Below are 26,201 nucleotides of genomic sequence, written 5' to 3' on the forward strand. Positions count from 1 at the left end.
TGGTGCTTACCCTCCACAGTATAAACTCCCTATCCCCACATTGCTCTTACCAACAGGCATTTCCACTCCATTATACTCTTACTTGCTTTTTTCTTCTGCATAGCTATCAAGAAATTAATTAATTCCCTCAGTCATCCTTACTTTATGTCTTCATCGTTGGCAAAAATAACGATGGCCCGGGCATTGGGAGTTTCTAGGAGCTGCTTGATGATTTTATCAAAGTCGATGGTCTTGTCCTTGCGATCCTGCGGGATTTTCAAGGACTGAGCAATGCAGAGCCCACCTGTTTAAGAAAGAATAAAGAAAAGAACTCTATCACTGGTGAACACAGGAAAGACTGTGGGAAATACACATGGAAGGGAAGCCTGGGAGGAAGAGAAGATCTACCATTGGATTGCTGTCTTTTTGAAGCAGTTAATCTTCATGTCAATCTTTCTGAGGGATTCATATAATTATTTTTGCACAGAGCACTCATTGGGATGCACAGAATCTGCATGCCTGGGTAGGGGCAGAGACTAAGCAGGTGGACAAAATCAAGATCACAGAAAAGCAAAATAAACATTTAACCTGTCAGTAGAGGGATTGAAAAATAAACAACAAACAAACAACACCCTGAACAAGTTTAAACTGATTTCAAAAAATCAAACAAACACCAACAACAGACTGAAAGGCAGGCCATATTGAAAATGTTCAAAAAACCCAGATTTCATCTTGGTGAAGAGCTGAGATTCTTTATAATTTTGTGAGTTGAAGGAAAGAGGGGAAAATACTTCCACAGAAACAACTTATCTGCAATAGAAACAGCGAAGGAGTTGAGATATTGGTAAAGTGAAGACTGATCAAGAAAATCCTTACTCTTCAAACATCCATCACCAAATGGATGGAGCTGCCCAAGTAACGCATGAATCCTCGTGATAAAATACACATCTGTGCTGGACTTCTCATAAATACACAGGTATCACTGGGAAAAAAATAGTATCAACACAGTAATAGTAACAAATATATCTATACCAAAAGATACTCAGTTTTAGAACAGCTCACATATTACAGTTATTAACTTGTTTCTAGGGGGAAAAAGAAAACAAAACCGAAAAAATAATCACATCTCCAGTGATATCTTGCTTGTCATTGCTGGCAGATAAAAACACATTTTTGCCTTCATTATTTCATTTCTCAGTGATAAACACTTTCATCTTTTCTGGCATGTTAGATACCAACTTCCTCTGTATAATGCGCAGTATGTTAATGAATAAAGTATAAGAGATGCATAATAAGAAACAGCAGTGGAAATGAGTTAATTTAAAGACAGTAGGACAAAAGAGATATTCACAGATATGTTTTAAAATACAGATTTCAAAGTACTGTTAAATGAAGTAAGAGAAGGTGTTCCCAGAGAAAGGACACAGAGGAGGCCGCTTATCCACCATCGGCACGAGCTGTCCGCCTGCAGACTGCCAAAGGATAACATAATCGTCCTAAACCACAGCAAAGCAGACGTACAAACACCTGGAGGAAAACCATTGGACATTTGTAAAGACCAAATGTATGGTTTCAAAACTGCAAAACGTTGCTCTAGTGCAGATCTCTGAGCACTTCACAAAGTGGGTCAGGATCATTTTTCCTTCTTTTAGACATAGAGAAGCTGAAACACAGAGGTTGCCTGAAGTCAGGCCAGGCCTGTTGGCAATAACTGATCCAAAAACTCTGGGAAAAAACATTGGTTTAGGTGGGAAGAAATAAATTGGAGAAAAGGAGAGCCTGAGAAAGAATAAACCCAAATAATAACCCCCACATTTTTCTTGAACTCACAGAATGCTTCCATTTTGCTTTACAATTATTGTAACCTGAAATCATTGCAACCTGATTTTTTTCTTTAAAAGAAACAATACTTATTTTTAAAAGTAAATTTCATTTTTAAATGAGGAAAGTCTTATTGTTATAAGTTCAAAAAATTTTAACAGGTTTTAAATGCTCCTTTAATTTTCCCCATAAAAAATTAGACAGAATCAACTCAGAGCCATGAGCAGAATTATCCAGCTGTCCTGAAACACTCCACTTAGCATGGATTACCTGTTGGTTAAAAGCATTTTACCCCCCAACCAGTTGCACAAGAAGGACCAAGGCAACTCCCAAGCACAGGGCAGCCACAAACCACTGGAAATGGGGGGAGGCCATCAGTGTGTCTCTGTTGAGGAAAATCCCTCCATTCTGGCATCATGGAGAATTCAAAGTTAATAGCTGCTCCTGGAAAGTATCAGTGACTTTCCTGGCACTCCATCATGCCACATCAAGCCAAGCTGCTCCCGTGAAAGACACCAATTTCTCTTGTTAGATAAGGACAAGGCAACTTTGGAGAATTCATTGAGAAAAAAAAGAAAAAAACCCAAACCCAACCTACAGACTGTTGCAAAGGTCTGAGATTTGTCACTTGAAAATTTATGCATTCTTTCCATGGTGTCTTTTCAAGAAGGTTCCACTTGGATACAGCAGAACAGGAGAAGATATATCTTATAGCATCAAGACCAAAGAGCTTTCGCCTGCTGGATGGGGCCATTATTTAGATATGTTGGAAACTGCTGCAAAGACCCTTTGCAAACCCTCATAGCTCTCCATCGCTTTCATTTCACCATAGAGAAATGACCACTCCACCAGAGTCTATGTATAATTATGAATCCCTGTATGCAGGGGGAAAAAAAGGAAAAAAAAAAACCAACAAATAAACAAAACCCTAGATCAGGTGATACATTGCTGTTTTAAAACTATTATTAGAAAAAAAAATCAGTATTTAATATTAAGTAATTGTGACCTACATGATTCAAGTGCTTGAGAAAAAGGCTAAAATAGTTGGAAAGAACGCTAGCTCAGCAACCCATTCTGACAATAATTACACCTATTGTGTTGGTCATGCAATCTCTGTTGCCTGGATGGAGAAGCCAAAAATCTTATTGTAGTTGATAATGATTACAGCTGAACTGAGATTTTTGGACAGAGACAGCTGTGGCCAGGCTCTCAATTGTGAGGAAAAAAGCCTCTAAGTACAGCTTCAAAGTATGTAATTTCCCTGTTTTTTTAAAAGAAAAGAGGAGCCAGGGTGAAGATAGGAAGAGTCTGGAATTCTGGAGGGCAGATTTCAGGCCTTTTTTGTGATACAGAGTTTTCTGCTACCTTTGGGAGGTCAGCTCTTAGTTTCTCTGCTGTCCACTGGTGAAGGGTGGTAACAGAGCTTCTTTTTTCACATGCCAGTTATGGTAGGAGTGCCGTGGTCAGATATTGTGTGTTTAGCCCAAGGTAGATGGAGAGCTGCTCCTACAGCCAGGATGGTAGAAGAGCTTTCCTAAATGGAGTTGCTGACGTCACACTCCATTAACTTTTGTGCCAAAGGAATTATAGATAAATGGTAAGTGGGGATTATGGATAAATGGCAAGTATCAATGATAACTTCAAAATATTTTATCTACAGTATGGTAGCTATGATACTTTCAATGTAAGAGCAGCAGGAGAGAGCAGCAATTGAAAGCACTCTCTGAAGCAACATTAGGAACAGAAACTTCTAGAGCCATACAAGGCAGATCAAGAGCAAATAAAAAAGGCAGAGAAGTAAGATGTGAGAGGACCAAAACCCAGATGGTACAATTCAGACACGTTGATGGATATTCTGATTTCACACTGATAGTGCCTCTTCCAGGAAAGCAGTGCTATTACAAATCGACTAATATGCGCTCCCAGTCACCGAAATGGGTCAACGTGTATTATTTTATTTGCTTTGTTTTGCTCAAGTCCATACTGTGCACCGTTTGACATCAGAGTACAAGCTCTTATGGTGGCAGCAGGGTGATCCATCCCAGACACCTGACAATACTAGTCACATTAGCTTCTGTTTACATCCAAGCTTAGGAGCCTGAATAAAAGTGTTTGGATCTCTGCAGAGAACCTCATGGCAGGCAGAGGCACATGCCATTTTTCATTCTTTAGCAATAACAGATACCCAAGGAATTGGATGTATATTCTCATCTCGCATTCTTCTTACAATAGGAAACACATGTGCACAGTTATTTAAACTGTCAAGCTAATTCACAGTGCTCCCAAGGTAGAAACCACCAAGGGAATTAAGCAGTAAAAATGTGAAAGTTGGAAATTCAAGATTTTGTGGTAGGATTTCTGCAGTAATGTATTACCCTTGACAGAACTGGAGAAGCGGCAAATGTTCCAAATAGCTATAAGCTGCTATGGCAATTAATAGCAGTTTGGGAGCCAAACCCCCACTGCACTCTGCAACCAACAGGTTGTGCTCTGCACATCTCCAGCAGGGACGGTCTGCAGGCTGCACGGCGCCGAGAGCCTCCGTGTCGTCCCCAGGCCTGCTCTCACTAGCAGGGCCACCCTGGCTAGAGAGGGTTCCTGTTGTTTGCTACAGTTATTTTCTGTCTATAGAGTGATGACAGCAGGTAAGATTCTGCATCACAAGTATACTCAAAAAAATGTTTTTCTATGTAAACTTTTATAGAGACATCCAAGGAAGTTGGGTTTGAACTCTGATATTACAAAAAAAATAAAAAAAAATAAAAAAAAATCCCGAGTACAAAAAAAGCAGAAAAAAGAAAAAATAAAGTAACAAAACCGGTAATCTTTACAAAAGATGAAAAAAATGAAAAGTTTGTACTCATACTTTTCCTGTCTTCAACCTCTTGATTCTTATGGTATTTTCACTTTACCAATTATCCAGTGTTGCATGGATGGTCGAGTACAGGAACGAAGCCTGGCCCTGGCACACTCTAGGAGTAGAAGCAGACACGCTAATATCCACATGGTGCTGCTTGCTCAGATGCCTGCCAGGAGAAGGTGCTAGAACCCCCTTCGTAAAAACATAGTGAAATAATCATACTTCCAAGGCTTATTATCAAAGCATTTTTTACATGGCTATTTTACTTCTGCCCTTTTGTATCTTATTTTCTCACTATCAACTCTAGGAAAAAAGACTGGCTTCTTTCATGTAACAGAAAGGAAAAAGCCAAGCTGGTGGCAGGGGACCCTGTTGAGACCACATAAGCGTGAGCCCCACATGTCCCTCTCCTGGGCTGTCTTCAGAACCCATAACAGTTTCTGTGTGAGGGAAGCTTTTCTCCAAGGTTCTCATTCCTGCTTGCAAAACAAATGGAGAAGAAGTCAAAACTCCAGAAACTGTGGCTTCAACCTCATGATGGAATCTATACTGTGAAATAACCAACGTGCTCATCTTGCTGTGATAAAAGGTCTGTGCTGCAGAGACAACATCAAGCCCATCCATTTGCTGCAGAGTGAGTCTCAACACTGCAAGCACTGTAAAAGATTATTACACAATTTTTTTTCACAGGAATCCCACTCATATGTCATAGATGTGGGATAGAGATCAGGCCACATCACATAATGCTCCAGTTCACAGGCAGCTCGAGGACAGGCTGGTGAATGGAGCCATCTGGGCAGCATCAGTGGCAAAGCGTACAGGAACTTGGAGGAAGACAGTCTTAAAAATATCATAGCTGCCTTCCTCCCGCCTGCTGACAGATTCTGTACTGTGCCTCTGAAAGGCAAAACCTCAGGAGAATTCTCTGTGCAAGTTCAAGCAGTCATGCATTAAATTGTTCAGGGCATTAAACACCTAAGTCTGGTATTTAAGGGTAATGGATGTATCTAGTAATCAAAGTGTTGCTTCAGTATCCATGGATACCCATGATTATGAGGTATTTTGATTCTGGTACAACACTAAACACATTATTCTGCTTCCCTGAAATTCTCCAGGAGCTATTTTTCTTATCACCACTTAATTGGATTATCAGGCTGCAAGAGGGAAAATTTAACACTTTTTCAGATGATTTATCTACAGAGATACTCTTTTTGGGGGGATCATTTTTAGCAATACTGGAAACATCACTTTACAAAGTTATGTTTGCTGTTGCTAATTATTAAAAGGAACTCTCAATTAATTTGATTAATACGTTACTTTAAAATTAGCAGCTTTCAAAAGATGCCTCCTGGATGTTTATTACAATTATGGGAGCAACACACAAAGCAATAGGCTCTCATGGCTTCCTTCTGAAAGAAAGCAGCTGATTGCTTTTAAAGACTTTTCTCCCCCACCACGGATTTATCACGCTCACAAGGCTGCTTTCAGGGTAATTACAAGGTCTGACAGTTGTTCAGCTTTGTACCAATGAAAAGCTGTGCCTGCAGCTATTGCGAGCTCCCCCTCACCCTTTTCCTTCCTTTCCTGGGGGAAGACTGCGGATTCTCCTCAACTCTTCTTCCCTTCCTCCTGGCCCGTTTGAGGGCAGCCCATCCCTGATGCCCTGTTGCGGAGAGGCAACTCAGCATGGCATAGAATCATAGAGTCATAAAATAGTTAGGGTTGGAAGGGTCCTTAAAGATCATCTAGTTCCAACCCCCTGCCATAGGCAGGGACATCCCACTGAATGGCTCGGTTCAGTACGGCTCACCACGGCTACTCCCCCACTGCCAGGAATTTGAAGACCTTTCTCACTCCACACCAGCACAGAAAACACTTAAAAGTGAGATTTTTAAGAAAGGCTTTTGGGAAGGGCAGGAAAAAACTAGTTTAAGTAAAGATGATACCCAGATTTTTTTAATCTAAACAATGAAAATATCAAATTCTTAAGTGCCAAGGACTTCTTATCCCCCTGAAAGAAATCCTGCAGTGTATGAATGTGGTTTCTCAGCGCCCCTGCCAAGGGACATGGGATGCTCAGCCAAGCCCTGCATCAAAAGCTCAGCAGAATGAATCCAATGAGCAGGAAACCCTATGCTTCACAATGGGAAATAAATCAGTTTTACTAAGTTTGGGACAGCACAATGGTGAGGAATTAATAGGGGAAGAAACAAACAAATAAAAAAAACCCCATCAAAAGGTATATAGTATTTTTTTTCATGTTGTTGTACATTTTATTATATATTCCATTGCTGGATTTTGGCATATACTTATATACCCTGCAAATAAAATTTATTAGCTGCAATGAATTCTACTTCTAAACTTCATATATTCTATAGAAGTAAAAGAAATCAGTAGTAGTAACATTGAAGACTGAGTTTAAAGAAGTCAGTATTCTCCCCATGTGAAAACGCTGGTACCACAAATGAGGCTATTTCCCTGATAAAGCAGAATTATGTCCTAAAGGAACTGGAACAATAAAGATTATTTCATATTCTTGAAATACAGCCGGGCCTGCCAGCTTGTTTGCTGTCAAACTCCTCACCAGTAAAAAAGAGTTATTCAAACAACTGACACACAAGCCACAAAATCTTCAAAGAACAATCACTGGGAAGTCAATACATGACTCATAGGTTTGCTTTAGAGAAGAGTGAATGTTACGCACCAGAAGCCTGTGTGTCAGGTCGGAGTTTTAAGGCGATTCTTTGTTATGTGTGGGAATTTACATTTATTGTTTTAAATAAAAAACAGAATAACTGCCCCCTCCACCCCGATGTCCACTTTACAGGACTTGTCATCAGCCTCATTCAAGAAATAGTAAGCATTTCACTAAGTTAATTTAGTGTAGGAAAGTTTCCAGTCCCACTCCCAAACCTGTAAATTCAGAGTAAACCAAGATAGCAAAATAAATCCTAGACACATTACTGAAACTCTACTACTCCCCTGTCCCACCAAGACGGGAAACTTTACCAGGGACGGGTCTGAGGCCATCAGCACACCTCATATCTAAGCTCTCAAGCACTCAGCCAACAGCAAAGGTTTGATTTCAGTACTGATCCATCTCCTCTTTAAAGCAGTGCCACACAGCCTATAGGAGATGGCCCTGAGCGATCCGTTCCAGTGTCAGATCTGGCAGATGCAGTAAAAAGAGACTTTAATGTATTGAAATTAGCTTGCTGTTAGAAAAGTTCCTGCCAGCCAGAAACAGAAAGAAGTGGAATTATTCTGACACCTAAAAATAGAGCCAGGTGTATTCAGAGAGGACTGTTTGCACTTCATGCTGACTGCATTTGCTCGGCTAATGTAGCCACAGCTCCATCCAGAACAAATACAGAACTCTTGAATGGAAAATTCAGGAACATGAAGTTATCTCATTTCAAGAAGTTAAAAAAAAAGACAAGAGGAAGGTATGCTAAATCAACATGGAGCATGCAGAATCCTCAAGAAAAAAGAAGAAAAATCTTACTTACAGAGAGATGTAGAAATGATAGCCAGGTCCTTATCTCCAAGTTCTAATGAGGGTCTGGATAAGGCTTTTGTTTCTTTACTAGAAATAGTTAATAGTTACTAACAAAGAGTTATGAAGTTCTTGTATTTGTCAGTAAAAGAAGTTTATAAGTGCACTGTTGTGCAGATGGGCTAGAATATAAATTACATCTCCATAGTATTATAATTCAATTGTAAACATAAAACCTGCACCGATAATAAAATTACATTAAACCATGAACCTGCAACAATCTATCCAAGGGAAAGCATCATCGCAGATATGCAACAGCTTTAACTCAGAAACTTCCTATTCATTAAGATCCAACTGAATACTTTTAAAGTTTGGTTTTTGCCAAGCTTGTTTATTGTCTCATTTTTCTCATGTTAGACCTCATCACAGCCAATGATCAGAAGACCTAAAGTGGTACAGAAGACTAATATTTCCAGTATGTTATTCATTAATGTGCAATTCTATTGTGTCATAGCTTTCCTGCATATTTAATGATATTCCTAGTGCATTTTATGACCTCAAAAATTGTCTTTTATTATGGCAGTTAAGACACTCTGGATCACATAATTGAATTATAAGAATGATATAGGATCATAGTTTTCAAAGGTTTAGAAAGGCTCTGTTTGCTAGACAGAAAATGAAAATTTGGATAGCTTGTTGGATCAACAGCCAACCACGCTCATGAACTCACGTTTGCTAACGCTGAAATGCTCTGAAGTGTTGGAGAACAGACTCCGTCTAGCTATTTGCAATCTAAGGGACTTGAGATTTATTAGCCTCCTAAAATCTCTACTACAAAAAGTACATTTGAGCCATATAGTGTAACCATGTAGAAAAAAAGCAATATAAAATAAAAGTTCCAGTTCTGCTTCAAACATTTAAAACACTTTTATTGTTACAACTTCATGACTGTAGTACTTAAATGACCCAGTCTGGATCGGGACTGCCCTGTAAGGTCTCCAAAAAGGCAATAACTGCTGCACTGAGGAACTAGATGAATTCCCAGGGCTGCTGTCAGAGCAAGCAGATTCCCAGGTAAATAACATTATTTGTGTTTTGAATTTTGCTATATTCCCATTTCTAACATGAAGTAATTTTACTGTTTCTAACAAATAGAAAAGAGACACTGCAAATTCAGACACCAGAATTAAATTGAAAGAAATATAATTTGAGGACTATGAGAAGCCCTGGGTGCACCTGCCAGTCTGCAGGTGAAGAACCACAGGAGCACAAAACATTTTGTATGATCCTGGACGGCACAAATACAAAAATAATGCAATCTTCCTTCTGTCTTTTAAGACTTTGATTTAGTCAGACTAAGACTGGTTCTGCTGCACTGTGCATAAAAATAGCAAAGGCAAAGTTCTCAGAAATAGTGTCAGAACACTTTATAAAACACAGTTTCTTTAGGAACAACTGTAGGCGGCAAAATATCTGGCTGCGTGTAGAGACAGAAACAAAGCACCAAAAATACCATGTTTAAAAGCATAATGTACAGCCAAGCAATGATACAAATTAGAACTATACTCAACACAAAACACCAGCTAAATATCTTACTCTTGCAGCTGGTTAATAAATCCTCCAAAGTGGCAAATTTGAAGTCCTAAACTGAAATTTGTGGTGAGAACCAAATGAGGCAGTTCCTGACCGCAGCCTTTCCAGCCCTGGGGGGGGAAGCTCCTGGCCCCACCGAGCGCTACGGTAGTACAGATTTTTCTTGAGCCTAGGCAGTGGCACACAATGCCAGAACCTCAGGAGAGGGTAACCCAGCTGCCCAAAAGGCAAAGTGACCAATATGAAAGGAGACTGGACTCCAGGAAATAAAGAAATAAGCAAACTGATAAAACATGCCCTGCTTTCCTGTAAATAAGTGCTACAATTAAGATACATACAGTCAAAACCTGAGTGTTCCCAGCTGAGGCTCTGAGCCATTAAGGCAACTGAAAAGCAGACCTGTTAAACACCGTGAAAACTTTCCGGCTGGCTGCATCTCACCTCCCAGCACACAGTAACTATGGGCAGTGGGCAGGTAGGCTCACTCCCTTCTAATCTCCAGTTATTTGTTTGCTTCCCAAAATGCCTGAATGCAAGACTGCTCACAAACAATACCTTCCGAGGCTGGTTTGGCTCCCTTGCAAAAAGCAATTTCCTGCAAACTTCACACACACTATAGAATCCTGTGCTCTATGACATGGTTTTATTTGTCTGAACTGCCTCTTGGAGCTCCACACTGTAATTTAGGAGACTGCTTAGTGCTGTGCTGTTCTTGCAGGGATATTTCCCCCCCTAGTAATAATGATGCCACCTCTGGATAGTGAATCATTATAAACTGCAAGCATAAAATGATCTCTAATGATGAAGCTTTTCTAACTACAATTTAGAGCGTTCCCGTGTTCCTAATTCATTTTTTCTTGGAGAGGTAACATAGCATTTAGCCTTCTTTCATTTAATGGTATTTTCTTGGTTGTTACATATCTGCTAGGGCAAGTAAAGACTTGTCAGTTCTTCAAAGAATGAGAAACCCAGAGAACAGCAATGATACAATGACAAATCTCAGTGGGAAGGTAGGAAGGATTAGAAATCTTTTAAGGACACTTTTGGAAGGAAACCTGTTTTCTAATTTTTCCACACAAGAACAGACAGTGTTGGGTTTGCAAAGGCTGAAAAGAGGCTGACAGGAACTCCTGGGCTTTGAGTTTCTGAGGACAAAAAGCAAGACATGGGGCCAGTACACTGGTAAGTATCCAGGAAAACAGGATTTGGCATTCACTTAGCCAGAAAGACCAACTAATGTTTTGGCAGGAAAACAAAAGAAAACAGAACATCTGGCAGAAGGAAATAAAGGGTTGAGGAAAAGAAGGTGGTTTCCGTGACATTTTGTTTCATCTCCAGTTCCTTGTGTCTCATCTAAAAGAAGGTAGAAGAGATCTGCTGATTACTCCCATATACTTTTAACAGGATGAAGGTTTCCTCTTGGTATGCTTCAACAAACATCCCCAACCCTCTTCTGGGAAACTGCTCTAATTAGCACACTCTATTCTGCTTGCTGCTTCTCAAGTTTAATTGAAGCTCTAAATGATGCTTCTCATACAGTACTTACCCTCAGCTCCACAGGTCCTTTTTGCATGGAGATCACAACAGAAGCGAACTACACATGGTCTAAATTTACTGAGAGAAAATTTCATTAAGTATCATTATCAAACTGACATTATATTGCGTATGTTCATATTTCAAAGCATTTTAGCGAAAGCCAATAAAGCTCTGATTCACAAACATGTTTGTTAAAAGCACATCTAAGCACAGCGTTCTGCAGAGTCTCAAGAACAAATAATCGCTAGATAGGATTTGCAGATGACACCTGAGATGACTGAGATATCAGAATATAGTTTTTCTGTTAGGTCCTACCTGGGTTTGAGATTATTCCTCAGTCTTCCTGCAGCACGTTTTCTCTCAGATTTACATAGATGGTCTTTACTGCAAGCTTGTACACTGTCCACTGCCTTCTGGGACTCAAAATATGTACATTCAGCAAAGTTAAGAACTATTTAAATAGGCTTTGTTTCCATCCCTTGGATGGGGGAAATAAAAAATAGAAATAAAACTTAAATTCCTTGGTCTTTCCTTGTCTTTCTCATAACACTCATCTTCACATTAGAGTAATGTTCTTAATGAACAATACTGTGCTTTAATAACCCTCCCTCAAATGAGTACTAAAAATGTAATATAGTCCAATAAAATCACTACTGCAGCAGTATCCACTGCCTGTGGATAATCAATTCGATTTAATGGATGTCTGCAACAAAACATGGTAAAAGGCACAAAAGTAAGAAGAAAACTCTGGGAAGGCACTCCAGATTTCATCCGAGCATCACCTTATCTCATGTAAAACAACCGCTGTTATAGCACAGTTAGAGACTAAAACTCAGTCAAACTCTACTTAAGGGACTATGATTGAGAGAGGGACTTCACAGCAAAGTATGTGTGAAGTGAAAGTCAGCCATACGGTCAGGAAAGTTCTGGGGCTACAGGCTCTGCGTGCGGCTTGAAATATGTACCCAGCAGCAAGATGTCAAGGGCAGGAGGTAGGAAGGGAAGACAACTGCTGGCAGAGGGGTGGTTATGGTCCCCAGGAGTCATCCCACCTGGAAGTGAGATGACCGAAGAGATGAAGAGGTGACATCCCCTGTCAAGTTGTTGTTAGTATGCAGATGTGAATGAGGAATGCTTGTACACAGGACTGAATAAAAGCAGACTTCAAAAGCAGTTACACCAAGTAATGCGAGGCAGGAGCCAGGGTCCTGCTCACGTCCGCCCTTGCACCTTTACACTCAGTTTGGGATTTCTTTACTGACCCTGACCAGTGGGGTGTGTAGGGTGCTGATCCACACACGTTGCTCTGAACTACTGCAGCAGCTCCTATGGACACTGCGAACTCGAGAGATGTGAGTGCTGCTGTGATGTAAATATAAAAGACACAGTGCAAAGATCACCCTCTGTCTTAGAAAGCAAAGCTTTTCTCTGCAGGCTTTGAACTGCAGTCATGGTGTAGTTCCTGAAATGTCTGAATCCATTCTTTCTCGGATGAAATTTTGCTGTATCTCAAACAGTGACCTTAATACAATTTGTAGCAGACCCGAGACGTGGCCTCTGCCCAGCAAGTGCATTTCATCTCTGACGTTTGCCTGTAATGCTATCTAGGCAAGCCACAAATACCGGCATGCAAGTTTAAGAACATGAAAAACTTAATAAGCAAAAAATGTGCTTGACCCAGCAACTGGGAACCACCACTGCTCCATGGCCATTTGCATTCGCTTCACATGGGAACCTCAGAAGATGGATTAAACATGGTTATACCTGAGTTATTTCAGCACAGAGCTCTTCATTGACTGTTTTCTAAAGAGCCTTTTAAATGAACAGCCCATTAAAAACAACGTGATTCTCTTCATTTGATTCTGAATTCAAGAGGTGTATGAAATATACTTGCAATATTTGGACTTCCTAATGTGTTTATCTGAAAGCAAAGTGATTGCTGCAGAAATTGTTCTTCCAGTAAAGTCCATATTGCCCTATAAAGCATTGAAAACCATTATGAATCTTTAAAGTCCTCATTTTCCTTTCAACAAATGGAGTTACGGCACAAATATACCTGTATCTTTGTCAAGCCAATTTTTAAGAAAAACATCCTTTTCCTTGACAAAAGGAAGAACAAAGGAAAAATAGACTTTTGTTTTCCCCTTTGCTGCATACAATAAAAAGCTCAAACCCAAGCGTTAGGACTTAGGGGAATCAAACAGACAAATCAAAATCTTTCAGGATACAATGGAGGGATTCTGAGAGATCCTGTAACGACCGAGGCAAAAGGGTCACAGGGGAGAAGGGCAGAGGACAGTGCATGTTCTAATAACTGAACTTGTTGCTTACTTACTCAAAAGTGAGACTTGCCAAAATGAGTGAAATCAAGTGAAAATACACACAAAAAATAGCAGCAAACACATAATCCAAAGTTTTCAAGATTTTAAGGTAAGACTTCATTTTCAGACAGCATTTCTTAAACTCCAATGTTAAGCAACAGGAAAAAAGCTCATATCTTCCTTAAATGAAAGTGTAGGGGAGAATATCCACCACCAATGGTTTGTCAAGATTCACTCCTTACCCTGTACATTTTAAAGATCCCATAAGGCTTGTGCTAGTGCCCAGAAGGAGGGCAGGAGAAGTGCAATAAGCATCAATTAACATTAGGCACTCGTACACACTTACAGAGGTTGTTTTTGCACTGATGCAAACCTATAGACTCTGATAGATATTTTTTCACTGTGTGAGCAGGAGAAAGATTGAGTGTCAACGTTGTCTGAGATCTGTCTCCTGCAGTCCCGATTCGATGAACTGTGCATCCAGCACTGGTATAGCACAGGACATGCTGTACCACTTTACTGTACTACCCTAAGAAAGAACACAAGCAAGAAAATTTACTTTACAGCAAGAACTTTGGAGAGTCAAAATATTATTATCTTCTGGTCTTTGGTACTTTAAGTGGCAAGAAATGAGGTCACGCCCTTAAAATCAGTACATCAATAAATATTTAAACAATTGTTATTCTACCAAAAAGTTTTATTGCATCACCTTTTGTAAAATCTTGATATGGCAAGGAAATACTAGCAAATCTGGAATTCAGAAGACCAAAAAGAGACACAAAAAAAAAAAAGGATGAGAAAAAATTAGCATGCTGGATATGTCCCTTTCTCTTACTGTTTGGGCACTCATCACATTAGTCTAAATTTAATTACATTTTCTTATATTATTTGCAGATCAAATTTCACACTCTTCCACCTCCACCTCATGACATGCACCTACAGCTACGCTGCTGAGCAGCCCATTATTTCAATTGTAATTTATTATGTCTCATAAGAATTTAAAAGAGAAAAAGCTCAACTTTATAGCTGAAAAGGTACATGTGTAACTAATTAGTATGAAGAGAAATTTCTGCTTGTATTATAAAATCCCTCTGCTTCAGGACGTGACTACACTGCCATGCAAAACTGTACCAACTCTACCCCTCTGTGCTGTCTCATCCAGCCAGAAGACTAGCTGGGATTGGCTAAAAGGTTCAAGGTATTCACTTTGGAATGAGCGATACTAGGCAATATATTTTTCTCTTGAAATTGTTAGGCCTAGTACTCGTATGAAGAAATTTAAAAGATATTCTGAGTACTACATGAATTAAAAATAGGTAATTCAATGTACCTTCTAAGAAAAGAGAAGTTAACTTTTAATTCATGTACAACATCCCTTTTGTTTATTTTCCAGTTCATTTTGAGACCAGAAAGATAACCAAAGTTATCTTTATTTGGCATAAACTACTTCCAGATATGTAGAAGAAATTAACACTGAAAATTAATTTAAAATATTCCTCTCAGTTTCAAAGGTTTTAAATTAATCACTCTTCCCAATATTTTGGCATATTGAAAGAAGTTGATTAGAATGATTCTAAAACAATGACTGAAGAGACAGCTCACCAATTTTATTAAATTTCTCTCTGGTATTTCATGCCTACCTATTCACTTACAGCTTACGCTAACACCACAGCTTTCCTATCAAATCTATTTGAATGGAGAGCACTGAGTTTTCTATTTAAAATTCTGTTTCTCAAAGCTGACACACACATCAGTTCATTTCATGGCTCATATCTCTGTGTTATAACATTTATAGATATTTTTCAAACTTCGCACATCAAAATCACGGTAAGGCATTATGGCCACTTGCAAACCACATCAAATCTCCCCGTCACTCATGCAGGAGTGTATAACCCTATGAAGACTTGGATAAAGGGCTTTTATTTTAACAGTAAGGCAGCAAACCCAGTCTTTGGATGCTGTGGCAACACAGCTCTCGTATTTGAGGACAGGCACAAAGAGAAGCTGGAAAGGCGGCTGCCCCTTGGAAAGCCCCCGGGATCCAGGCTTGCACGGCACCCGCAACCTACACCACAGTGCTGCTGTTGATCCCAAGACAGGGTCTTCCAGGGCAAGCCTGGGGCTCCCAAAACTGACAAACTCAAGATAACAATTGCTAGCTCAGCAAAGCACAGGTCATTGCTGACTAAATTACATCAGATTGCTTTACAGATAATTTTATCCATTTCTTGGATAACATGTAAAAGTAAGGCATTAGTACTTGCAATTATTAGAGATGTCACAGCCCTGAAGGCTTCGAGGATAGGAACTCACTCAACCATTAATCTACAGCGCTCCACTGTCTTTCCATTTATTTCGTTTCTTTTTAAGATTTCCAGAATAAGTTTATTTAGATATTCTCACCCCAGCAAGGACATCACGTGTGCACCAAGAGTGTGGTAGTAGTAGCTCCTCTGTCTCTGCAATACTGTACACAGACAGGGTCAGGCGTCCAATCGCGCCTTCTTTTTGTACTTCTCATTGAGCAGTGCTTGACTAGTGACAAGGTTTAAAAAAATTAGTACAAATACATCAGGTTTTGACGTATGCAGCGGAGCAGTGATTGGGACTGCAAGGCACTGTCCTTGAACCAACTTTGCTACCTGCCTGTGACCAACACAAAGGAGCAGAAAGAGCCTGAGTCTCAGTTTTGCTCTTTCTGGTGCTCGTTGGATGCTGCTCCAGGCCAGGAAAGGACTCTGCATCTGGAGAGGTAGTTTCCTGAAAAAAAGTAGCCCTTTTTAAAAGTCAATAAGCTTACGTCTGTATGCCTTTCTCAGAACGTGGATGGCAATGTTCTCTGCATAAAAAAGGATAAAAGAATATATGTATAATTCCAGTGAGTCTTGTTTAATCTCCTTGGTTCCATTTGTACTACAGACTTCTTATTTTGGGGAAATAAATGTTATTAATTAAGTTGACTGCATAGTTATTTCGGTAATATCTGACTGTCAAATATTTTGAACAGTTCCACTTTACTTAAGCCACATATCCGCACCAATAGCTTTAGTTTATTGTGATAAAGCAATTTGTTGAATCATGCTTTTTTTCCCTCTACATCCAATCTTGATTCCCCAGACAGTGTAAGTTCTCCATTTGTTAATCCATATTTAATTTTTAAATCACAAAACACCATGGTTTTAAAGATAAGCTTTTAAAATGCCCTCCTACACAGTCTCTCTTGCTGTCTCCCGGGATATTGCTGATAACAAGCAAAAATCATATGCTTCAAATATTAATGAAGAAGCTTTTACTGAAAACTGGGAACTTAGAGGCCAGGTGATTATCGTGTAGAGATGTGATGTAAAATCAAACCTGGAGAGAAGCAAGACTAAGGAAAAAAAAAAGATTATTAACGATAAGATGGCAGTTTGCAAGTGTCAGAGAAGGATCTATAAAAATACCATTTCTCTTCAAACCCAAGGAGCAGGGGCAGGAGTTCTGGCGGGGATGGAAACCCCATGGCATGGGGATGAAAGGTCCCAAAACTGCTCCTTTTTGAGACCACAGAAAATACAAAAATAACCACCAAGCTGTTGGTTTCTCATGCTTGGAGAGTCCTTGGGACACACAAGCAATTCACAACATGAGACCAAATCTTTCATCTGCAAGCTGCTTCACTGAAATCCAGGCTCCTATTAAAAACCCTTGGAAAATATTTACCACAGAACTATTTGTCTGCTTTTGTTTTCAATGAAATATCATTTGTATGGTAATTTCCTGATCACCTCAAATCAAGCCTGAGAGCTGCTGTCATCTGAAACGAGAGCTGCTCCAGGTCTGTGCTGGCTGCTCCTCGTCCCAACTTCTGGCCTGGAGAATGCCCGTGTGGGATCTGGTGATCTGGGGCTGCCAACGGCTTCAACAGCACTGTATCACTACATTCAACACTCCTTAGTCCCCAGAGAATAATACAGTCCTTTTAAGTATGGAAGAAGACTTATTTTATTTCATATCTTTACAAAGAGGCTGGAGGTGAGATGGGCACCAATACTCCGCTGAAGGAGGACTGCATCCCGTGCATAATGTTTTGGGAAGCGATTGCCTGGGCATTACTGGAAATCCGCCTTCTTTTTGTGCAACTAGCTTAAACTCTTCGTTCTGCAGGTTGTCAGAAAGGAACCTTTCAAGAGCTTGAATTCACCTGAAAACACTCAGTTGAGAGGTACAAAGGTACTCCCACTCATGCATTTTTCAGAGGAGCGCCATGGGCTGTAGTAACCAGTGCTTCCTTTGGGCTCGCTTAGAGTGATAAAGGCATAAAGAAGCACAGATCACACTGAGGATCTCAGTAAAGCTTTCAAAAGCAAACCTAACTTCTGTCATGCCGGAAAAAGATTTGTTAAAACTAAAATTACTTTGATGATAAATTTTAATTAGCAGTACTATTCACAAAATATAATACCAAAATAATCTGATGGATAAGGAAAATTCCAGCTGAAACAGCAGAACATGCAAATTGTCTGCCTGATTTACAGATCCGGAGTAGTTCCTTTGGGCTCTCATTCAATATTTTTTTGTTAAAAAGTTACACTGCCTAGGAGACCTTTTTTCTTTCTTTGTTTGTAAATCCTTTTAAATTCATAGTACTGGCTGATCTGCACATGCCTTTTATTAGCATTAATGTCACTGTCACTAAACAACTTTGTCTTTCAAATATCAAAACAGTAATATCTAATTCTGAGCTTCTTAATTAAAAATTCTGTATTCATTTCGTACAAAAGAAGTATTCCAATTTTTTTCAGCTGGCTATTTATATGTTTTCCAGGATTTGAATTTGTCTATGTCATGTATTCATCCTTCAGTCACTCTGCAAAAATGAGGTGCATTTATATCCCTCTACTTGCAATAAGAAGACAGTAACCTGCAGAAGATCTGTAAGGCAATTTGGTACTGTCCCACTTTGCAACTGGATAGCTGGAACCACCATTACACAAATACTTCTATTTAGAGTAAGTGTCTGCTGTTACTGCCACCTCCTACCCCAGCCACCTGAGCTGGGCAGCTCTGTAGTAAGCGTGTGCATCTGCATCACCACTCAGGCCAGTGAGATGCTGTAGAATTAATCGCTCCTTTCTTAGAGGAAATGGATAAAAATTCAGGTTACTGAAACTCCCTGGGGATGGGTCTCCTGTGGATCTCTGACTGCTGGTACTTTGGCATCTCAAAAGTAATGACTCCCTTCAACAACCACAGTCATGGGTCACAAATGAGATCAGGAGCCAAAGCTAAATTCAGACCTTAAGTCTAATGTGACTAATTAATTGTTGTCCACATTACATACATTAACTGCTGTATCCAATTTCCCCATATAAGTTGGCCAAACTTCAAAGCCATAGGCTGTTTGGGTAACCATTCCTTCTGCCTGCCACTCTTCAGATATGTGTTCCTGAAGACCTTCTACATAAGGCGGTAGGACAGCAGGACTGCTAAGATAATGGCCAAATGAAAGGTGGATCGCGCTGATCCATCCCACTGTAGAACTTGGTGGCACTGTCAGACAGCAGTCATCACCCACACACAACACAAAACCATCTCCTTGACAAAGTCAAGGAAGTAATTCCCAAGTATTCAGTTTTCAAAAAATGCATTGTTATCTCTCAAGATCATTGACATTCTAGCCTTTCCTTCCCCACAGATTCTTAGGAAAAAAGCCTGTTTCATTCTATTATCATTATTTTAACTTTATTCAGAAGTTTAGAAACACGATGTACTGTTTGCTTTATCCAGCAAACACAGAGTTCAGAGTTTCATGTCCTCTGACCGGGTTTAGAGCATACTAATGCAATCTGTTTCACGGCACTGAGCTTGTGTAGCAGAGGATGACATAGAAAACGGGTTTTTTTTTTTTCACATTTCAACATATAATGAATGTTCCCACAGGTTTTTAAGTAAGTATAAGGGCTTTCTTTTAAGACAACTCTTGTGAGCTGAGGCACAGTGTGAAATATTTTTATAATATGCTTTCATTCCTAAAAACCACATAGAAGCTGCTGAAAACAAGAAAAGAAAAATTACTATTTGGAATCCCATTTCTGAACTCACACATCATTATCTCCCCATCACACTGTAAAGTACAAGATAGTCTTACGGATTTGTTTTGGCGTCATTCGGGACATGACGGAAAAGACATGAAAGGTTTAATCCCTAACACTTATGATGTCCCATTCCGCTCTGTCATTGGAGAGATAACTTTTAAAGTATGACTTCCCATCCACTCTGCAGAAGAAATGTGCTTCAAATGTTTACTCCTTTTTAAATAAATAAATGGAATTCTTAACATGATGATTCAAATCATTCCCTTTAAGTCACTGAAATAACATCAGAAAAAGGATATTATGTTGCAACATTCAGTCTCATATTTCTTAATATCCCCTGATAAAAACATGTTTTAAAGCTTCATCAAATCTCACTTATCAGATGTCCTCAATAATTTCATTCAAGTTCATTAAAAAAATATTGCAGTTCACAATAGTATTTGAATTCAAAACACAAGCTACTTAAAGCCTCTTACATGTACACTGACAGAATTGGAAATGCACTTTGAGAAGATAAACAAGTGTATATTCATACACTATTTATAACGCTATTGCTATCGGCACCACTATGGCTATGATGTGTCAGCATTTAAGCCATAAAAACCTTTAAATCTCAGCTAACATTCTGCTTCAGATAAAATGTTTCAGATGGAAGGAGGCTTCTTGGTTTTTTCTTATAATTGAAGGGCAAAAAACTAAAGTAGTGGGAGGACTTTCTATTTTTAATAGAGGGCATGTTAGTGTGTGAACACGAAACTCTTGCATGCAGCTTGAATGGAAGGGGTTCAAAATGAATCATTTGTATATGCATACCTTTTAGACCAATAAATAAAGTGGTTTTGCACAAAAGTCATGAGCATGTGAGTCTAGCAATGTATCAGACAAGGACATTGAATTTGGTGAGGTCATACTTGGTAAGCCTTCTTTTTTTAAATTCAGATGAAAATAAGAATTGGAATCTCTGTATTGTTACAAACCTCACAAAACTGCCCATAGAATCCTGTAATAACAATGAGAGAGACATGTAAAACAGCATGGTGTAGAGCTTCACGACAAAGTGCCTACACAGAATTTAGGAAGAATGAAAAGGATTTAAAGTCAGATACTGTGAGACTACCCGAGAACACATTTCTATGGTACTTTCCTTCTGTCTCTCTTCACAGCAGAGAACAAGAACACAACAGGGAAATGCAGGAATGTACACGTAGTTCAGATGATGTGACATTACACAGTACAACCTCATTGCTCAAGATTTCACATAAGCTGCAACTCCCTTTTTTATCTGATAGACTACAAATGATATGTGAAGGAGGATAAGCATGATATACCATCTGATCTTGCCTCAGAATCTCTAACCCAGGTTATACTTAGCACGTGGTTTCATCAGGGTGAAAAGACAACTTTTGGGAAAAAAAGGAAAAGAGAAATCTTTTCAGATGTAAACCATTTGAAGGGATAATTTCATCTTTGTCCTCCAGGAATATTATTTACTAGCATTATCTTATTGGTAATTAATAAACAGCAGCTGAATATTTTTATCTCACACTGCCTCATCAGAAAGCCACTCTGACAGTGCTTCCTGCCTTCCTCCGCTGAATTCCCGCACCACAGTCTCTCTGCTATTAGCTTGGTATCTTCAACCTACCGTCCTCAGGCCAGTCTTCCCTTAAAACATATCTAGTAAAATAAAATATCAGGATAATTTGTGGCTAAAATCACTAGGCAACGCTTTTGTTCACAGCATATGCTAAAAGGTTGATATCAAAGTAAGAGAAGAACGAATTGAAGGAAGAACTGTAGGAAAATATTTTCAATTTTGGGAAGAAATTGTTTGAACACATTTTTCCTTCTTTGCATTCACTTCTTCCTGTATTTTTTTTCCTCCTCTGCTTGTTTACTAGGAAGAGAGCTCAAATGTCTTGAAAAGAGATAAATTAAAAAGAATAATTGTGATCTGAAAGGGAAGGTGAGATGGGTATGGGAATATAGCTATAAAAGACAGATGTAATTAAAAATCCCACAACACTTCAGTGTCATGCCAAGAAAGCTGCAATTCAGCCACGCTGGCTCAGCCCGAGTATCACAGGATGCACAGCTCTGCAGGACAGAAGGGCCTACGTGGCTTTGGGAATTAAAGCCTTTTCTAATACGAGGCATCAGAAACAGGGTCCTTCCCTGGGGCATCACTTTGAGTCATCATAGTCACTGCTTTGTTGTTGCATTGTTTTTGTGTTTGTTTGGGTTTTGGTTTTTTTTTTTTTTTTCTGAAGAAGACATAGTGTCTTCTGCATACTCTAAAAAAATAATTATTTTAAATACGCAGTAATAACTTCCTGGTAATAGAGTTACTCTCCCTGAATAAAACCAGCCCTCTTTGACAGGAAACCTTCACATAAAACAGAACAGGAGAGCTAATAAACCCTCTTCATCAAGACCTCTCTGAGATAATGAGGAGACAGATTTTGGAGCAATGCTGTGTTTTCCTTCTTGGTCGTCTTTATTAATACCCCACTCTACCTCTGACATGTGACAGCTCTTCTCCTTCAGGAAAATGACATATTTATGCTAACTAGGCTCAACTGCATAAGAATTGTAGATCTTTGTGCTTCATGGTCTAGAAGGAGCCTTGGCTCAGGGTAAACGTCTCACTGTGGGGCTGTCCTGAATAGCCAAGATGCTGCTGTGGGTAAAAGCTATTTCTCCTTCCCTCCAAACACTCAGTAACCAGCGCTGGGGCAAATTTCTTCCCAGTTACTCTAGAAAAGTCAATGCATTTAATCCTAATTTCCAACTATGTAATTTGAAATTTTTAAGCACCCATTCCATTCACAGAGTAGAATTAGACCTTGTAATTAGACCTCATATGGCGTGATTTCTTCTGCGCATGCAATAAAATCTAAGGCTGCACTTCAGGAGCTTCAAGTGAGGCTCTGGGCCACGCCGGTGGGCACCAAGACAGGCTCTCCTGTTGCATTACTCTTTGTCTTTCTATATTTGGAGACCTGAGTATCCATTTGCATCACAAGCTGGTTTGCTCTATCAGCCTTTCTCCCTGGCTCTAACCTAGCGCACCACACCCAATTCCCTTAAAGCAACCGTCTTGATCTATTTTAATTACTAAAAATCCTGGTAAGATACTCGCACTGCTGGTGCCAAGGCACACATCACATGCATCTTCACAATCACCACCCCAAAAGCTCATCCCCTGCAGATGAGGTGTGTGCACAGCCGATAGCAGAGAAAAATCCATCAATAGCAAACAGCAACAAGAATGTTTCTGTAACAGTGCGTGTCAGGCAGACCAGCACTGGAAATGTTATGAAGTCCAGAGACTTCTGAATGAATTCACCAAGTAGCCAATTAATCCACCCAAAACCAGATTCTTTGAAAAAAAAAAAAAAAAGAAAAATCATAGTTTCTAATTGACAGGGAAGTGAAAATGTTCTTCTACTTATCAGAGATCTTTTTTTTTTTTTTCCTTTCTCCCATTCCTTTTTCCTTTCAGTCCAAAACAGACATACAGAGCTGATCTACATCCTATACACAGATAAATTTTGGTTTACGTCTTCAGCATCTCTTATCCAAAATCTGAGTAGTTTTAGGGTAGAAACAGAATCCTATCCCCAGTGCAGAGCCAAGTCCAAGACAGCTGTGCAAATACACACCATTTGCTGCCTGCGTTCTGCCCAGTTGCGTTAAGAGTGCTGAATTCTGCTAAACCCGGGGGAGAAGCTAAGATTACTGAAATGGTTCAGGAGCACATTCACATGCCCTAGACCAGTTTTCCCACTCACCCCCTTTGCACATAATCTGGGTCTCTTCACACTGCTACAGAGCAGAAACAGAAACTGATAGACAGAAAGGCACAGTATGCTGCAATATTATTTGAAGTACAGCATATGAATATTCATCATATGAATATAATGGGGGTTTTCTATTTTATTTAAATCTTAGTAATAGCATTTTACTAATGGTCAAAATAGAAATGGAAACACTTTTTACCTACCAAAATATAGAGCTCACTGTTCTGTGTTTCCCCTGCCACAGCTGAAGGCATCACTAACACCTAAAACAGAGCAAAGAGCTGCACCTGCATATCAAAGGTCTGATGACAAGATGCAGAAATAAGTGCAGATTGTAACAACTTTATCTCATCTTACATATCCTAAAGCAAGTACAAAACTTAAAGCCAAGGAAATATCTTTTCTACATAGCCAGAAACTAAGAATGGGACAAAGACTGTTTTCTAATAGGCATTTATAGGGGAGAAGGGAAACAAAATCCTCCAGGGCAGCTGAGGCAGCAGGGTGCTTGATGCTGAGAGTGCAGGGGTTGCACAGCCAGGGATTCTTCTGGTCAGCCTCAGCCGCTGGAGCACTTTTGGCTCAGCTAGCATCCTCCTGGGAATGCGCCCTCCCCGCGCTCCAGTGCAAGCACTTTAACGAGCACGCAACAGTCCGTCAAAACCTCTGGTGATCATGTCAAAGAAGATGCTGAGGTTTTGCAGGCATTTTCTTCTGTGCCACTCACAAACCCTCAGCATTTTTACCCAAAGACCAGACAAAATTGAAGCAGTTCAACAGTAGTTGAAATATGACTATATATAAAATCACTGGGCGAGCCTGTGACTTCAGAGGTCTTCTCTTGTCCAGACAGAGGTGAAGGGGGGCCTACGCTGCAACCTCGCCTACTCCATATACAGCTCCTGAAGGATGATCAGTGAAACAGGTAAGCCACCTATTTCAGAAGAAACTGTCAGCCAACAGAAACTGCTGCCACTGATCATTCCTGCTGCAGAGGAGCTACGGGAGTGCAGGGCACTCCCAGAAGGTGGGGAACCCAGCACTCCATAGTCAACAATTTGCATAGTGACCAGTTAAGTCTGCAGGAGACCTCATAGATTTCAGTAAATATGTTGGCACAAGCCAAATAAAAGATGTGGGAACAAAAGCAAACAGGGAGAAATGCAGAAGTGGAAGGAACAAAACAACAAAACAGTTCTGTTAGTGCAGATTAGCTGCAAATACTGTGGGCTGCTGGTAACCAGTAAACAACAGTCATTGCTGTTGAAGTGTATGCTCTTTGCCAACTCACAGATTCTACATATACTTAACAATTTTTCTTTATCAATTCTACCTTCTGAGTGGGTTTGATATTTGCTAATATAATCAGATTTCAAAAGGAGTTGATACAATATCTGCTTTAAACCAACAGACTGGTGGGTTGTTTGTTTAGTTTTGTGTTTTTTTTTTTTTTAACCAGACACTCCGAATAGCTTGAAATTTCTATTAACACTAGATAGGAAAACAAATTAGAAGAGACAGCAACATTCAGGTGAAAAAAACCACACAAAGACGACTGTTTATACCTATAACTTTGGTCTGAATTTGGCCAGGCAAAAACATGTGTGGATACTTTTTGAGGCAAGTTTTCTCTCATTAGTGTCTCCTGGTTAGTTTGGTGCCTTTTGTCTCCCAACAATGCCTAATCCTTCACAAATGAAAGCTATCTTTGATAAGAATAGCGCACATTTTACCAGTACTGAGGTAGAAGCCAGATGCAACAAAGTGCTGCTGCAGACTGCAGCAAAATGCTTTTTTTTCTCCACCACTCTCATGGTTTTAGAAGCCCTGAGGCAGCCACTGTGAATTGCTAACTTCTACCCATGGCACTGCTCTAATGCTGCCACGCGTCGACTGGAAAGCAGCGATGCATGAAACGCACCGCTAAAGAAATTCGAAAATAATAATGAACAGAGCCATTCCCCTTTGTGGTTGATTTTCATTTAGCTGTACCTTCAAGTAAAAGAGCTATCAAAGAAAGCTATCTGTTTCTCGCCAATTCAAAATGACTTCAGAAAGCAGTCCCCAAGCTTCCAGTGATAGATGTCCAACAAAACAACCTCCTAATGTCTGCAAATTGTTGGTAAGAGCTGCATTAAACCAGCCTGCCATCAATCTTTGTTCTCTTTGCTGTAACTCAACTGGATGTAATACCTATAAGTACTTAGAAGAAACAACTGCAGTAAGCTTCTATAGAAAAAGTAAAGCTAGCAACACAAATGAGAGCTTTACTTGCAGAAATTCATCACCTGCATTCTACTGCTACTATGCCAAAGGGAAACGAAGGGAAAGAAACACAATTAATACTGACAGTGGTTTATTCTTGTCATCATTGCAAAATTCACTGTTATACAATGTTTTCCCCATTCTTATATCCAGCAAAAATAATTTCCTTGGATAAAATTATAAAAGCTATTTGTTTTTAATGATAAACTAATAAAAACAAGGAGAAACCAAAGCCCCACCTTCTGTAGCCCTTTGGCTTCAGGCTAGCTCAATGCCTGAATTAGTGTTGAATCAGATTCAATTTCTCATGAGTTTGTCAAAGGTGGAAAGGTTAAATAAGTCCGTGGCGCTGACCATAAGTTCCAAATTTTAGTGAATGTTTTTGGATTTTTGCCTGCCAGCTGGAATATGAGCTAAAGTGAAATTATAGCCCTCCTGCTAGCAGCTGAA

The 26,201-nt window shown here is 39.6% G+C and overlaps 1 protein-coding gene across 3 annotated transcripts in view; it reads right to left on the bottom strand.

Annotated features, from left to right (window-relative positions):
- The window catches only part of GRM7 (glutamate metabotropic receptor 7), a 303,115-nt gene that overhangs the window by 145,279 nt on the left and 131,635 nt on the right, over positions 1-26,201 (bottom strand). For all 3 annotated transcript variants that reach the window (XM_054076665.1, XM_009565813.2, XM_054076664.1), the window contains exon 3: positions 142-283. In XM_054076665.1, the coding sequence (XP_053932640.1) occupies positions 142-283 (142 nt within the window). The remainder of the gene's footprint in view (positions 1-141; positions 284-26,201) is intronic.

Source organism: Cuculus canorus, chromosome 11 (assembly GCF_017976375.1).
Source record: "Cuculus canorus isolate bCucCan1 chromosome 11, bCucCan1.pri, whole genome shotgun sequence".
NCBI classification, from domain to species: domain Eukaryota; kingdom Metazoa; phylum Chordata; class Aves; order Cuculiformes; family Cuculidae; genus Cuculus; species Cuculus canorus.